The sequence below is a fragment of the Oreochromis niloticus genome, linkage group LG22 (genome assembly GCF_001858045.2).
Source record: "Oreochromis niloticus isolate F11D_XX linkage group LG22, O_niloticus_UMD_NMBU, whole genome shotgun sequence".
NCBI lineage: Eukaryota > Metazoa > Chordata > Actinopteri > Cichliformes > Cichlidae > Oreochromis > Oreochromis niloticus.
The window spans coordinates 4,435,342-4,452,524 of NC_031985.2; the positions used below are offsets into that span (position 1 = coordinate 4,435,342).

General features: G+C 40.3%; 3 gene segments (V, D, J or C); 2 read left to right on the forward strand and 1 right to left on the reverse strand.

The window, feature by feature from the left end:
• Positions 1 to 17,183, forward strand: part of LOC100695241 (Ig kappa chain V-III region CBPC 101-like) — a 201,447-nt gene that overhangs the window by 159,686 nt on the left and 24,578 nt on the right.
• LOC102076541 (Ig kappa chain V-V region MOPC 21-like) overlaps positions 1 to 17,183 on the reverse strand; it is an 811,057-nt gene that overhangs the window by 66,383 nt on the left and 727,491 nt on the right.
• LOC112843408 (immunoglobulin kappa variable 3-15-like) lies at positions 15,213 to 15,955 on the forward strand. The segment is given in 2 exon segments: positions 15,213 to 15,431; positions 15,625 to 15,955. Coding segments are annotated over 2 exon segments (360 nt in total).

The following is a 17,183-nucleotide window of genomic DNA, read 5'->3' on the forward strand; positions in this document are numbered from 1 at the left end:
CAATTACCTCTCTCGATTCTCGTACCAGAGAAGGTGCCGCAGTTGTGTAGTTGTAAAGGATTAAAATGGGTAACGAAGCTTCAAAACTCACTGCTGACGAGCAGTGGTTAGAGAAAAAATGTCCAGGCGCTGGACAAATTAGTGCATGTAGATGGAGAAATCCAAAGAAAACCTAAATGTCCCACGTGGGAGGGAAAATGTATAACTAAATTATAAGAAACCCTCCAAGCAGAAATAAATACTGAAAAGGAAGCTAAAAAGAAAACAAAGCGTACACAAGAGGTGTAATGTTTTAAAGCATGAAAAGAGGAATGAAGTGGAATAAACAAAAGGTTAAATTAAATTAGAGCCTATCTAATGTATTCAAATTGATAATAGAAGGAGACAAAATTTACATTATAGATGAAAATAATCATAGGAAAAAGGTTTTGTGTTTATTAGCCAAGAACAACTACAATCTCATTTTCTGCTTTTAAGACAGGAAAGTTCAAAAAACAGAGAGAGTTCTGTGTGTTGGTTAAGCAGTGATAATAATAATGGAAATGTCTTAGTTTTGTCACTTTCAGATGAAAAGCAGACCTGGATCATTTTCCACATGCAGCAGTCGGAATAAAGTTATAGTTTAATATCATTGGAAATGTTCAGGCCAATTTCTGGCTGACTTATTTACAGCTCCATGTGTCCCTCATCCTCACAAGCGAGCTCTCACTTCTCCCTGAAGACAAGGAATGCAGTTCCAAAGAGCAATAACATGGCAGATAAAGAGACAGCAGCAAAGTCCTGAGCAAAGAGACCCAGCAAGCAGCAGCAGTGTGGACAAACAGCAGTGGAGAAGAAGAGCAAACCATCATCCTGATTGGATGAATGACACTGTGTTTCCAACAAGCTGCAAAGTCACTGTGCTTGTGAAAAGAACGTTTGAGGAGAACTGAGGAGACTGTTGGAGTTTGACATTTGCCACCTTTGGAGAAAATGGCAAGAAGAGACAGTGGAACACAGGACAAAGCTGAAGAAGAACTGCCGGCTATTGGACTGTTGAAGTGGGAGAGGACAACAGAGTGAGAGTAAGTAAGGACACAGAGGAAAGCTGGTGTTTAATGTGGGAAATCAAAATTTGGGTTAGCAAACCTGGGGAAAAGAACACTGACTGCTTAAGTGGAAAATTGTGAAGGAATCTGAAACACTGCAAAAAGAAACATATACAAAATCACACACAAGCAGAACATGCATTAACCCTACTAACACAAACACAAGAGAGCCCATGAAGATTAGACAACATCTTGAGCATGTGAGTCTGTTTATCATCTTGTACAAGTCACCTCGTGTGATGCAAAGACCAGTGGACTCATAGCACATTAGTTAAAAAATGATCAATTAATAGCAGAGAAGTGTGTAGGAGAGGCAGCTTTAAGAACATGCCCTGCTGGAGATGCAGCTCCACAGACATTGATTAAACCTGCCTAATAACACACATGCAATGAACATCAGCTTGTTATCTCTCATCAGTGCTAAAATAGTGTCAATTTAACAGACACTTGTTATCAAATGCTGAATTTATCCAATGCTGACAGTTAACTCTCTAGGTTGCAGGACAACAGTTTAACTTTTGTGGGAAAAAAAAAAGATTCTGGTTTGACCAACCAGTGATCAGACAATAAATTTAGTTGTTAATATAGTAAATTGGGAGATGCTTTCTGCCTGATTGATGCAGCACAAGTAATTTACTGTATGAGGGAAAATTCTGTTTCTATGATAATATTTTGAACATGCATTTCTGTTGTCCTGTCAACTTAGTGGGTTAATAGCTGATATGCAAATTAGTTGATGGTTCTTAGATTAATGAAAGGTGATTGAATTCTAGCACGAGTGAATGGGATGTGATGGAGTTTGTTAGAATGGAGACTCTAAAACACTGAGTTTCCTGTTGTGATGTGTGAGTGAATCCTGCACCCAAATACCAAACTCTGAATACATAACAAACTTCTTTTGTGAAATACCTGATGACGTCACATGTTTTATGATGACGGGGAAAAAGGAAAACTAAATAAAATTTGTGGCCTAAATGAGTAAAAAGTACAGTCCTGGGGATTAAAATTCATAGCTAATGGGACATGAGGCTTATGTTGTGTGTTGTGCGGCTGATGGTTGGTTTGAATTAATCTAGCTGATGATTTTTCTTTTGTTGTGAAGTTGAGCCTGCCAATTAGTATGATGGTATGATAAACCATGTGAATGGTATGATTTACCCTCCTGAGATGAGGAGTGTGTGTCATGACTTAACGAGGCCTTTTTATTTTGATGCTTTCACAGTGCACTGAAAGTTTTGTTTGATGATCTGCACGATTAGAACAGAAGCGCTATACGACACGTCGTCGAGAAAATTGTTGCAAGTGAGTTTCTCCATATTACAATGGGCTCTGGAGAAAGTCACTTATATGGGACAATTAGAAAATAAGTTCCTGTCCAAAAGGATTAAGCGAGATAATCCAATATAAAGTTCTTCTTTTCTTTTTGAAATGACGTCATTTTGCTGAGAAGTGGAAATGAAAATGCGACAATAATTTCCACTGTCAGCAAAGAACGAATGAATGAATGCATGAATGAATGAGTGAGAGAAAATAAAACTGACTGACTGGTAAAAGCGGACAGAAGCTGACAGACTGACTGACATCACTGTGCGAAGTTAACCCCCACCCGACAAGGGTGCAGATGAATCTATGTGTGTTTCTTTTTACAGGAGCAGAAAGATGACAACAACATTCGAGGTTGCATGATGATTTAACCTTTTAAATGCCACTTTCTGTGTCTGTGCATCTACCAGGGGTGTTATTCACTACCTTGTGTTGTTCACAGAGGTGACTGTGAGAAAGTGTGTGTATACACCTGCGCAGCGCTAACATTTCTACAGCATTACAGTTCTTCACGTGAGTTGATCATGTGATTTATACCAGGATAGCTGGTTGATGTTTTCTACTACAGGATTTCTGGGTTTATGTCTGAAGAGAACTGTGTTTACAGGTTATGAGTTGGTGATGCTGTTACACTGTATTAGTGGGAAAATGTTAAAGGTTACTTTGACGATGTGAATAACATGTGAGACATTTCCTGTGTTGAAACTAGTGTCACTTCTTTCCACAGCTATGGATGGCTAACTTTATGGTCTTTTTATAGCACCTCTGGAACCTGTCAATTTGTGCCTGACCTCCAGGATTGTCCATGTGTGTTGCTAATGTTTGTTTTTCTAAGAGTGCATGTAGAGGATTCAGCAGAGACGGACAAGTAACATGAGAAAGCAACTAAGAGATGCAGTGTTTGTGGAATAGTTTGATATGGGGCTCATTAGCTGGCCACTACTGAGCTCCTAGTGTTAAATACATGGAGTGACTTTGCTTAAGGGAAGTCACCGATTACATTAATGTTAACTGAGCACATGGGATGATCCATGTCTGAGGCAAATTATGCCAATAATTGTAGTTTACTGATTTGAGAAAACCTGCACATGATACTTGTCCTGTTGATGCTTTATTACTCTTATAATACAATTGTTTATAAGTGTGAAGTTTGATTTCACTTCCAGATCTTGTTTTCCAGGCCATGATGGTGTGTATGATGGCTCCAGGCAGAGCCAGATGTTGAGCAAACTTAATATGCAAAACACACTAACATCTTTTATTGCAGGGTTATGGAGCTACTCCAGAGGAGATGCCCTGATGTCGCCTGGGACATGATCTAGCTAACCTTTTTCTTTCAGACAGGAATCTGGGTTTGATGAGTTGACTCATGGGAGTGTCCATGCGTCAAGAGGAGGGGTCCAGAATTACATGAATTACATGAAACTATGTTTTCTATGTTTTCTAAACTATGTTTTTTAAGATTGTTGCAGTGATTTGTGTGATTAACAGTTCATTTACGGGTGTTAAACCTATGCAAGTGGTGCATCCAGGTTCAGACGAGGCTTTGATGGTCCATAAATGAAGCTCACTGAACTAAAGAATGTGGGTTGATGATGATTGACATGCTTTCCAGATAGGAGTTTTTCCTCCTAGCAAGGAAATACAGGTGCAGCAGTCAGAAGATTTCTCAGGAGATTCCTTTCAGCAATACTCTGAGGCCCAGTGAGAAGCAAGAACCCATTCCAGGCAGAGCTGACAGTCCAGGCAGTGGTTGAGGTCAAAGGTCGAGCTGTTTGGGGCCCATTGGGAGATCAGATTCCACAGCCACAGCAAGGACCACGAAGCTGCGTTGGAATGAGAGCTGTGCCAAGGGGGCTTTCCAGAGGCCAACAGAGGAGATTGTGGACGACAGACGGGCACCTGAAGGATGAGGGGAGCGTGCCAAGCTCCATCGACAGCGCAGGGGGAGTTCAAGGATGGCATCATGATTCTGTGAAAAGCATAGGAACCAGAAGCTATGGTGGTGATGACAGCAGTTTCCTATGAACATCACCTAATGCTGTGTCACTATACTGTGCATACGGTGGCACACTGAAGACTGCTGGGACCATAACAGCAGTAAGATAACTGGATCCAACATCCTTTCCATAGAGGATTTTTCCTGCAGAGGATGGACAATGGAGGAGTCATAAATATCCTCCACAGGACAAGGAGGCCTGAAGTGAGGTGATGGGGTTGGCAGAGGCCATAAAACTAGAGTGCTGAAGAGGTCTGCAGCTTTCACGATAGCTGAGACCCATGTTGGCAAACAACAAACTCAACTGGTATGTTTGAATGTCTATTCTACATACATTTGGACTCTGGTCCTATGAACAGTGATGGAAACAACTGGAAGAGACATTTATGACGCCATTTGAAATAATTCATGGAAGACCTTTTCCCACTACTAATATTGAGTGAACCAGTAAACAAATCAGCTAGAGAGACTACTCTAGCAGAGTGGATGGCAAAGTTGCTAGAAAATACAGAAACTGTGTTGAACAACAAACTGCTGTGTGACTTTTCTCCAGTATCTTGCAGGTTGAAGGCAGGTGATTGGATCCTGATAAAGGTGCTCCAGAGGAAAAATGGGAGCTCACCCCGTTGGGAAGGACCCTACCAAGTACTCCTGACCACACCAACAGCCTGCAAAATAGCAGAAAGACCGTCCTGGATCCATCAAAGCCACTGTAAAAGAGTGAGCGAGAGCATAGACTAACCGGACACTGACTTCCTTACCCTCGGGTGATTCGTCAGGTGAAGGAAGTGCCGATTGGGTATATCCCGCACTTTTTCTTCTTGCCTAAGTCCCCTGAGACGTGAGGTAAGCCAGGTAAACATGAAGTCGCTCTTAATCTCACTAACTCTGACAGTCCTAGTGGCAGGATGTCTCATCCCACTGAAGATGGATCCGAGGGAACAAACAAAGAAAGCTTGGACACATGACAACTCACACCTGGACAAGATGACGCAGGACCACAATCATCCCTGGATGAACAACGCGTGGTACAGATATGTATACAACCGCACGACAGAAAAGAACTACTTTGTTTGCTCACACATGCCTGCAACTTCTGTCCATGCAATTATTTATGGGAAGGTTCCGTCACTTGAAACGAGCATGTGCATTCACATGAAAGTCATAAATGGAACTTGTTCACATAGAGACATGTTTATAGTGAGAGCCCTAGCGTTTTCACTGCTGACCTACGACGTGAATAACCTAACAGCTACAAACTGGACGTGTGACGAAGCACACTGGGTGAACGTGTCAAACAAAAGAATAATGACATTTCCAGCTTTCTTGCAGAGTGAAGAACGTCACCCGATATGTTTCGACTTCTCATACGGAAGGACAAAACTTGGTCAAACCAAGAACTGCAGTATAGTCTGGAAGGACAATGCCAGTGCAGCTATGACTTTTAAGCGTGGCACATACTGGGTCCAGGGGACAGCTTGGGTGTGTTCAGGATGTCAGCTGTAAATAGCTCTCAGAATACAAGACGATGATGAGACGTCTCCGCAGTGCAACCACATGACCCCATCTATGGCAGTGATGTGCCAGAGGAATTTAAGCTTTGGACCACCGGACAAAAGGTCCTGCACTCACTTTTTCCATGGGTGGGCACCGGAAAGAACATGTTAAGAATTGAAACTTTGGACTACCGCTTTGGACTGTTCCTGAATGCCTCGTGCAAAATCAACAAACAACAAAATGAAGAGATTGATGCCCTGCGCATAACTGTGATGCAACACCGAGTAGCACTGGACATGATTCTGGCCGGAAAAGGAGGACTCTGTATACTCTTTAACAACACATGCTGCACATACATTCCAGATAATGTGCACTCATCCAACATGACTGATGCTCTGAACATACTTAGACAACTCAGGGATGCACAACAACAAGACTATGTTACAAACACAGAAGACTGGCTCACATGGTTGTTAAGCAGCTCTTGGAAATCCCTGCTGTTTAAAGGACTTGTTTTAGTTGGTGTTCTACTATTGTTATTGTGTCTTTTTACTTCATGCGTCATACCTTGTTTGAAGAACATGGTGTCAAAAATGGTAACTGCTTCAATTAATGCTTACATCACCCCACCACAGAATGAAGAAGATGATAATGAGATAGACATTTGGATATAACATGTTCACAAAACCCACTAATTAATGATGTCCTGGCTAAAAATGTTTTACAAGTGGCCATAGACTGATACATTGTTAGTGAGTTGCTATGTATATATATATATGAGAAAAGATCAAACAACAGGAGGGAATGTTGAAAGATTTTATTGTGTTTATGTTTAGAAGTACATTTTGTTTAAGGTTTTCTAGATGTGTTTGCTCTTTTTTACTAGAGAAGTTACGTTGTGCAAGCTTTGTGTGCATTCCAGAGCTCTCTGACTTTCACACCCACATTTTGGGAGCATGGGAGAGGTCGTACCTTGTCTTATTGTTTTATGGTAGGATAAACGTATCTATGTCTGTTTTAGTCTAAGTGCCTTTTGTTTAGATGGACGGCTCTGGGGAGTCTTCCTGGGGTCACAGTTTGACCCCCACACACAGATGCATATATACACACACACACACACACACACACACACACACACACACAAGGTATGTCATATGTTAATGAATCTATGCATATTCATGTAACCACAATAAAAGAGCAGTGTTACGGGAGGACGGACGAGAGCAACTGAGGTCAAGCGAAGGAACGGCGCCTGTCCAGTTCTCTCCCGTGCACGTTAATTTGTAAAACCTGTCTGAGTGTCATCTATTCCAATTTGAGTTGCATTACAGGAAAACTCCTGACAACTGTGCTCTGTGCTGTTGGTTGAAGGCTTCTAACTGGCAAACATTAAGATTCAATTAGGGTTTTATCACCATGTGTTGCTTTGGTTTGCTTTTGACATGTTTCTCACACACACACACACACACACACACACTTTTTCAACAGACTTCACTTACATTTATTCGTGAACAGTTAAATGAACTTCAGTAAATATTTTCCCATCACTGCTTTTCTCAGTTGCTTTAGTGAACGTCTTACATCAGGAACGTCATTCTCACCACTCTTAATGCAGCTCTCAAAATATATAAGGCATTTTTCACAACACAGACTCATCTATGCAAAAGACCCTTATTAAAACACTTTCACTATCGTTTTAAGACATCAAATCGTTTTGTTTTGAAAAACTGTTTCTAAATCTTACTGACTTTGGAAAGAGTACTGCAAAAAATCTTGGCCTAATGTCACAAGGGGCCAAAGGCCTGTACAAAACTGGACTCAAGTTCTGGACCACATGTGGAGACGGTTGAGTTTGCTTTACACAAATCTTTATTTGGTACAAAAACACAGAGTTATACTTGGTGTGGGATTCATGACAAGAAAACGTGGCGTGGTGGCCTAAGGTGGCGTGGTGATCAAGAGGAAGAGACGAAAAAGGGGTTAGTGGGTTCACAGACTTCTCCAGGTGTGGATGAATTTTAAAGAGGAGCATGAAGCATGGTAGCCTGTTACCACCATGGGTAAGTTAACAAACTAGCAATGAAGAGACGGCAACGCTGGTCTTAAATATCCTGAGTAGGTTGCTCCAGATTGGCTCCCTGTGAGGAGATGACGGCTCTGCCCAGGGGCAGACACAGGAGAACATGGACTTAGTGGAAATTTACCAGCAGCTCACCCGGACTGTGACAGCTAATGAAAAGTTAAAACCTTTTTTCAGAAACAAAAATCAAATCTGATATTTTTTTTGTTTGTTTTTTTTTACTTTACAAAACTGGTGAAATGGAGAAAAGCAAAACAATACTCATTAAACTATATGTGTCAGGAAAAGAAAATGTATACAATCTGAGACCACCAACTACTGTATAGTCCAGTAAAGTCATACTGCATGTGTTTATTAGGTTATTAAGTACACCTGTTAAACTGCTTGTTAATCCAAATATCAGCCAATCACATGTCAGCAGCTCATAGCATTTACACATGTAGACATGTTGGACACAGCCTGCTGAAGATTAACTCAAACATCATTAAGAAAGATAATTAAAAGTGCCATGGTTGTTGATGCCAGACAGGCTGATCTGCTGGAATTTTTTTTACACAGCCATTTGTAGGGTTGATGGGGAATGGTCTGAAAAAGAGAAAAATATCCAGTGAGACGTAGTTTTCTAGGTGAAAATACCTCATTGATGTCGAAGGCCAGAGGAGAACGGACTAAAGTTTTGTGTTTATAGGAAGGCAACAGTAAGTCAGTAACAACAGTAACTCAGTAACAACAGTAACTCAATCAACCACTCGATACAAACAGGAAGAGCATCTCTGCAAGCACAACATGTGACCTTGAAGCAGATGGGCTACAGCAGTAGAAGATTGCACTGCAGGGCCTGTCACCTAAGAACACGAAACTGAGGATATAATTCACATAGAGTGACCAAAATTATACAATATAAGAACAAAAAACAAAAACACGGCACTCCAATGGCCTCCACAGTCACCAGATCTCAGTTCAAGACAGCATTTTTAGGATGTGGTTGAAAGGGGTGTCTGTGATGGATTTGTGTGTGATATGTATAACTATGTAACTATATACACTATATATCTAAGTGCACTGAACATATATATTTTAACTTTCATGTAGAGTCTTAAGCGCAAGACATTTTGCTTCACCGAGGTTAATTAAGGTGGTACAGTAACAGGGCAGTTAATGCTGTTGAGAGTTCGCCTGAATAACTCACTCTCCAGCTCCGGTAACTAACCTTCCTTAATACACACTCAATGTCTTTCATGCAGCACAACCAAAACAGTAACATTGAAACAGAGATCCTGAACACATCACAATAAAATATCATACGATATAATCACACACACACACACACACACACACACACACACACACACATACTTTGAACCAACACTGAAGTGTTTTTATAAAGCATCTAACCTATGTAGTTATAAGATTATATGTTATGAGATTTAATAATTAGGATTAATGTGTGATGTTTGACTGTGTCATGACCTATTGTGATAAGCCAGAGCAAGGGGTAGCCGGAGCCCTGACTGGCCTTTGGCCAAGACCTTGGCCGCTACCTGACCCCTGCAGCTGTGTTGGGCGCGTGGGAAAGTTAGCCAGCAGCAGGGGGCGGGGTTACTGGTCCCTATATTAGGGGACCAGAGGACACCCCCAGCACTTTTTTCCTCCTGCTGCTGCTTCCTGTCCGTCTCTGTGTTGCTCTGCTGTCTGTGCTTAAGGCTGTACACCCCGGGGTTTTGCTTTGCTTGCTTTCTGCTTTGTAATTTTCTTGCTAAATGTCTGTATGTATTTTTCCTGCTGTTCATATGATTCAGTGTATTAAACTCTGTTCCAAGAATTCTACTCTTTTCCAGAGCATCTTTTTGAGTGTCTTGATTTTAATTGGATCTAAAGAGGTTGGATCTCCACATCGTTGGTGGGAGAAGGTTATCAGGATGGCTTCAAATGCGACCACATGTCCAGCTGGCAAATCTGCAGCAACTATATGAAGCTATTATGTCAATAAGGGGCAAAATCTCTGACTATTCAGCAAAGTGACAGATCTAGAGTTCTGTCAGACAAAACTGTTTTGACGTTTCAAGTGGATCAACAAAGTAACAAATCCCTTTATTAGTGTAGAAACAACAGCAGTGTGTATGTGTGTATAAAAACAATGAGAAAGGCTCATTTGATTGGGGAAAAGCATCACTGATTTGAGAACTGCACCAAAGCGACTGAGATAAAACTGTAATATATGTTTGTGGTGGATGGTATTGGAGGAAATCGTGTTGTATCTGTTATACTAGTTTCTCAGCATGTTTTCACCAAAGTCTGTTAACCACATATTACAGTGTGGTTCCCTGTATGGTTCTTACTGCCATTAATATGCACCAAGTAAGAGAGAAGGACACCAGGATACCATCATCTACTGTATCAAAGTCAGCACTGAGGTCTGAAAGCATTAAAATGGGAAAATCCCCTGAGACAGTGATGGACATTTAATACATTTAAATGTGCAGTTTCAGTGCTGTGATATCCTTTAAACCTGGAATGAAATACAAACTAAATTCAACAACAGTTGCTTCATCTGTTCATCAATCCTATTCCATCCATTCTTTTCTGCTTATCCAGTTCAGGGCCATGAGGCAGGTACAGCCTGGGCAGGTCGTCAGTCTGTTGCAGGTAAGTGTGACCCACCACTTTACACCACCATAAAGCCACTGACTAAATGCTTTTGATGAAATATTTAATGCTACAAACATGAACAAAGGAATTCAGAAAAAAAAACGTGAATTCCTAACATCTCTGCATCTTGGCAAAGAGCAACTGATAAATTAACTTATTGTAAATATGATCAATTATTAGTTCTTCACAACCCATCAGGATCTATGTGGCGTACAGAATGTTGTAAAAACAAATAGTGAAGTCCAGGCCTTTACTTTTTCACATTGTGCCTTTAAACCTGGTCAGATGATTTCCATAGAGAGGCACTTTGCATCAGCAGCACCATGCTCCAGTGCTCTTGGAGAGTTTATAGTCCTGAGAGTTGAACACTGGATGACTGACAGCTGTCCTTCATCACAACAGAAGCCACAGAAATCCTCCTCATCAAAAACATGACTTTGATCTGCGTCCTCATCTGGACTCTCCTCTGCTGCTGCTTCACAGGTAAAGTCCAGAGAATCAAACTCCTCTCCTCTATCAACATCTGTCCCTCTGAAATGAAGCCCACAAAACCATGAAGCTGCTTTATGTTTTTGTCTCTGTATCCTCAGAGTCTAAACCTCAGGTCCCAGTGACTCAGCCTGGAGCAGTGAGCTCTGCTGTGGGAGAATCTGTGAACATCAAATGTACAACTGGACAGGATGTTTTTTTTGATAGCAACAGCAAACACTGGTTATCCTGGTACCAACAGAAAGATGGAGGAGTTCCTAAACTGCTCATTTATACGTCTACCACTCGAGCATCAGGGATTCCAGCTCGTTTTACAGGCAGTGGATCGAACAAAGATTTCACTCTGACCATCAGTGGAGTCCAGGCTGAAGATGCAGCAGTTTATTACTGTAAAGGAGAATTTAATGTCAACTCTTGGGAGCTCTTCACACAGTGAAAAACCATCGTACAAAAACCTCCCTCAGTCAGACTGAACAGAAACTGCAGTAACTTCCAGCTGCAGCAGAGACTGACACAGTTCAATGAGCACAAACACAATTTCATGAAGGGACTGAATTTTTCATCATATCACTCAGAAATCAAAAATTCACTGTTAAATGATCATTATGGTGGAAACTTCTTTCTACCCACTCAAAACTCAGGAAATCTCAAACTGACACAGTTGTTACTGTGAATCTTTGAGAAGTCAGAAGATGCTTGATCATGAACTTTGACCTCAGCTTCATAATGGATCACAGACACAATGTCTTTAAATAAAAGAAACAAATCTCAACACTCAGTCACCCTGAAGCTCAGCGATTTCTAAAGATTATTAAAGTGATTCTTTCTAAGAAAACAAACACTGCTCTCAGTCAGTTTAGTGTCAGCGTGGTTCTCCAGGTGTCCTTTTAATAAATAAATCCAACTTTAAATGGAAAAACAAATAATTTAAAACCAGAAATCGAATCAGTTTAAAGTCAAATATATCCAGTTTTACATTCAGCTCTTATGAGACCAGAGTTTTTCATTTTTTTCTCGTCTTCATGTTCAGACAACAAACATTTGAAAGTGATGCCTTTAGCCTGCATGTTAGCAGCTTTCAGCCAATCAGAGTAGAGTTCAGGATGAATAAAGCCACTTACTGCCTTAGCGTGAACTCATCTGCCTTCTGCAAAGAGGACACCTTCTGTTCATTTAGATCAGCCACAGAAGAACTCAGGCACACATTTCACTATCATTAGCTCACACACTGATGCTAAATCAGTAGCATTTCAAGCCAAGCAGCCATCAACAAGGATTCCTGTCACTCTGTTGTCACTCTGTTGAAGTCAGAATTAATCTCATGTCATGTTTTCTTTAGGCTTCCAAATTCACACAATTCTACCTTTGAGTTTAAACTTTCTTCAGAATTCAGAAAAATGCATGAAACCGCATATTTACTTTGTTTTAGTTGTTTTTAATAATTACTTTGCTTCAAGGAAAATTACCTTCAGTCAAACTACAAATGAAAACCACAAACACTTACAGTCACCAACAACTTTACAGATACAGTTTGGCTTGTTCAGTTTCATAATGTCTCACTGAACATCCAGAAATATGAGATCACGTTGTCCTCATTTCTGTCCTGCAGCAGAACAAATATTATTCCCAAAATCCTCCAGTGGATGGAAACTGGTGGTTCACGTCTTTTCCATGTCCATGCAGGATGTTTCACATGTTCATAGTGTCAGTCTGTCCTTCTTTAACACTGTCAGGCTGCACACTGTGAGTCAGGCCTGTGATAAAGAAATTAACAGAAAATCTCACCTGAAAATGTTAAAACTGGGAAGTGGAAATTTGTTTAGTAAATGTTACTAACCTGTAGTACCTGCATGTGTTTGTAGATTACTCAGCTGCATCATCCATTCTCTAGTTCCTGTTTGCGTTGCACTTTACCAAGTTTCACTACCCCTGCATGGTGAATTAACGAGTGTTTGCAGACAAGTCAGCGACTGCAGTGATCTGCTAGAAACCAAACCGCCGTCATTGCAACCGATTTGAGCCAGCAGTAAGAGTTTGTTGGCTCTAACTACAACCAGTAGGAGCCACAAACTCCAGCAACACCAACTGGTCAACGGAAACTTATTTTCCCCTCGTGACTGGAGGTTGACGGGGGGACACTAGGCCTGTGTGACTGAAGTCTGAGGATCCACAAAATTCTGATTCTTGTATAAGAGTACTGTTGTTTTATTTTTAAGAGAGATTTCTTTAATATTGTATTTATGTTAATTAATAAATGTCTGTTCACACTAAAAGAAATGATCTTGATATTTAGAAAACAGGTTGGCAGTTTAATTCTGCAGTGGGTCACATTCATAAGTTATTTAGTCCAAACTATCAGTTGAATTGTTGATCTCAGTATTACTACACATGATTATTGGAGGTACAAGTGATGAATGCAGAATTTAACTTTTTTATTAATAAAAAAACAATAATCAATGAAAGGAATGATAAATGGAAAGATGTGAAAAGTCATAAATGCAATCAGAAAAATGAATTTGCTGAAGATAAAAGTGTCTGTCCTCAGTTCCAGCAGGTCACCAAAGGAGAAAGAAAAAGGATCATCTCTTATAACATTAAAACAATTTGGAGTGATCAGTTCAGTAATTCTTCAAGGTTATTTGATATGATCATAGATTTTAATGCATCGTGTTATCCAGTCTTCTTAATTGTCACAGCCTGGGTCTGGGGAGTCTTGATAAAGTAATATGTTCTGTTGGTAGTGTTGGTTGTGCTCTTTCTCATTTCTTTCTCCGTCTCCCTGTGTGTTTATGTTTGTTTGCACTCCCAGATGTTTTGGGTCACCAGAGGGATCGTGACCCCGGAAGTGTTCCCGTGCTGGAGGCAGCCACACCTGCCATTCGTTACCGGCAGCCAGCTACAGCAGATTACGCTCGTTGGGAGTGCGATATTTAAGAGGGTAGATCCAGTCGGTGTGGAATTCTTAACAACAAAACCTGTTGAATAAAACTGTAGACAAGCTAGTGTGAATGACCTCGCTACTGTGGATTCCCTGCTGAGCTGTGTTGTCTGTGTGCCACCAGGAATCGGGAGCGGAGTCCCAGATTGGAATTGGGTTTTTTTGGAGTTGTCACCTTTGCAAGTGTCCATAAACGGCCACTGTGTGGCGATTCAGCGAGAATCGCCACGAGAGCCACAGTGCTGAATTCTGGACATTATTGTGGTTTTTTCCCTCACTGTTCACCTGCACCCGAGTCCTGCATTTGGGTCCTCCTTTTCCACAACTCCACATCTGCCATCGCAGTCCGTGACATTGATGGGATGTTAAAAACACATCATGTATTCATATTACTTATTGCGGAAACAATAAGTGTGCGTCTGAGCTGATTGGGATGTAGAAAACTAGATAAGAGGCAGATTAGAAACTAGAAAGGATTGGGGTTGTGGAATTAATTTTTTAATCACCTCTGTAAATCCTTCCCCTCACATTCGTCTGGAATAATCAGGCCCCATCTTATCTGAATTAACCCATAGCATCATATCACCCCATCAGAGCACTTCGCTCTTGCACTGCAGGCCTACTTGTTGTTCCTGGAGTATTTAAAAGTAGAATGGGAGGCAGAGCCTTCAGTTTTCAGGCCCCTCTTCTGTGGAACCAGCTTCCAGGTTGGATTCAGGAGACAGACACTATCTCTACTTTTAGGCTTCAAACTTTCCTTTTTGCTAAAGCATATAGTTAGGGCTGGATCAGGCTGCTGGGGGATTCACACCTTTACTCCCTTTTCACTCACTGTGTGTTTATACACCTCTCTGTATTTAATCATTAGTTATTATTAATCTCTGTCTCTTTTCCACAGTCTGTTTTTTCTTGTATTTATATCTATATTTATCAATTACATACTCAGTAATGTTTTATAAATGATGAATTTAGCACTTACTAATATCTTACTAATGCTTTTTACTCTGTCAATATTAAGTGTTACAAATACATTGATGTTAGAACTGTGTCTTCTGTTCTGTTGTTCATTATGTTTCTGAATAATTATCAGCTTTTCTCAGGAGCAGAAATCAAAACTATTTCTCTCCACTAGAAGTCATGAATTCTTTCATTATTCAGTCTCACTGAGGGAAACTTTGTAAGCTCAGGACAGCTGCAGCTGACTGACTCTGTGTGTTTGCATATGTGTCCTGCCTCTCTGCTCACAGCTGTTAAGAGGCCAGTGTTGATCAGTGGCTGTCCAGGCCTTTCAGAGCCACTCACACACCAGCAGCACAATGATGATGTCACTGACTCTACTGCTGGCCACCCTGGGGCTCCTTGTTCAGGGTGAGACTCTCTGTGAAAACTTTGCTTCAGCATGCAGCCAGGTTCACCACAATGATGTTCTGCTATGATGGAGAAACTCTGAAACAAGCAGCACTGACCTTCTTCCATCTGTTCTCCATGTTAAAGAAATGATCCTCGAATGCTTAGATGTTCATCATCTCAATTACTCTTCTTCTCTTTTTCACATTTTCAGGTTCATCAGGAGAACAAGTCCTGACTCAGACTCCTAAAGCTCAGTCTGTTGTTCCAGGACAGACTGTCTCTGTCAGATGTAAAGCCAGTTCAAGTGTCAGCTCAAACCTCAACTGGTATCTTCAAAAGGACGGAGAATCTCCCAAACTCTTAATTTATTCTGCTACAAACCGTCAGTCTGGCATTTCAGATCGTTTCAGTGGAAGTGGATCTAGGACTGACTTCACTCTGACTATCAGCAGAGTTCAGGCTGACGATGCAGGAGTTTATTACTGTCAGCACTATAACACGTGGCCATTCACACAGTGATACAACGCTGTACAAAAACCTCTCACAGCTGGAGAGGAACTGAGAATAAAGAAAAACGTATCTGTGTCAACAGCTGCTTAGAAAACTGTAATTTTTGACAATTAAGTAATGATAAAATTTTCTATAGTTTTTCTGTGTTTTCTTTTCCTTTATTACCTTATTATCTTAAACTGAGTGAAAAAATTACCTCAGTTTTTTAGTGCATTATTTCCCTTTAACGATAAAACTATGGAAGCGTGGAGCTGCCACCCAGGCAGAAGAAAAATTGAGCTATATCACGTTATAATGTGAAAACTTATTGTTCTAACAATATACGTTTCATGTTTGAACAACATTACAATTTACAAAATTATCACATTCGTACATTATAATATTTATATTGTACCAACGTGAAAGGTCTTTTGTTATAATGTCATAATTATGTATATTGTAATGTGATTTTATGTTATTCAAACATGAAAAGTATATTGTTAGGACAATAAAGTTTTCACATTATAACGTGATATAGCTCTATTTTTCTTTTGCCTTTGTGGCAGCTCTACGCTTCTGCATAAAACAGGTTTGTGGAAATAAAAAGATTTCTCTGGCTCTCTGTCGATCTATTATGTGCTGACAAAGGCCATGTAATCAAACAGGAAAAGGCAAAAAATGTTTATATATGTAACTGATGATGACTTTCCTTTCTGCTTATGCAGAACTCCCCCAAATTTGCTTGTAGTTTATTGCAAAAGTTCTCAGTTGTTGTCATTCAATTTTTACTTGGTGAAAACATTATAAACATTATAAACTCTGAAGGATGTCAGGTGTGGCACAATGTCTTTATAGCAAAATACTGTGAAAAATATCATAGTAAAAAACTGGAAACAGAACCAAACCATCCATAAACTATCAGATTATTCAATATGTAATAATGTAAATATGTATTGTGGTGCTAAGTTATGGGCAGGTGTGGAGATTTCTTTGTTGTTTCTGTATTAATTAAGCAGATAAGAGGCCTGGAGTTGATTTCAGGTGTGGTGGTGGAAGATTTTGCTCTTAACAGAGATCATGTGATTAAAGGAGCTTTCCATGCAGGTAAAATAACCCATCCTTAAGCTGCAAAAAAAGAAAAAAAAAAACTACTGAGAGACTACAGTGTAAGGAGTGGCAAATCCAACAGCTTGGTACACCCTGAGAAAGAAAAGAAAACACTGGTGAAAGCAATGAAAAAATGACCTGGACATGTATACAGCAGTGGTGGATGATCACAGA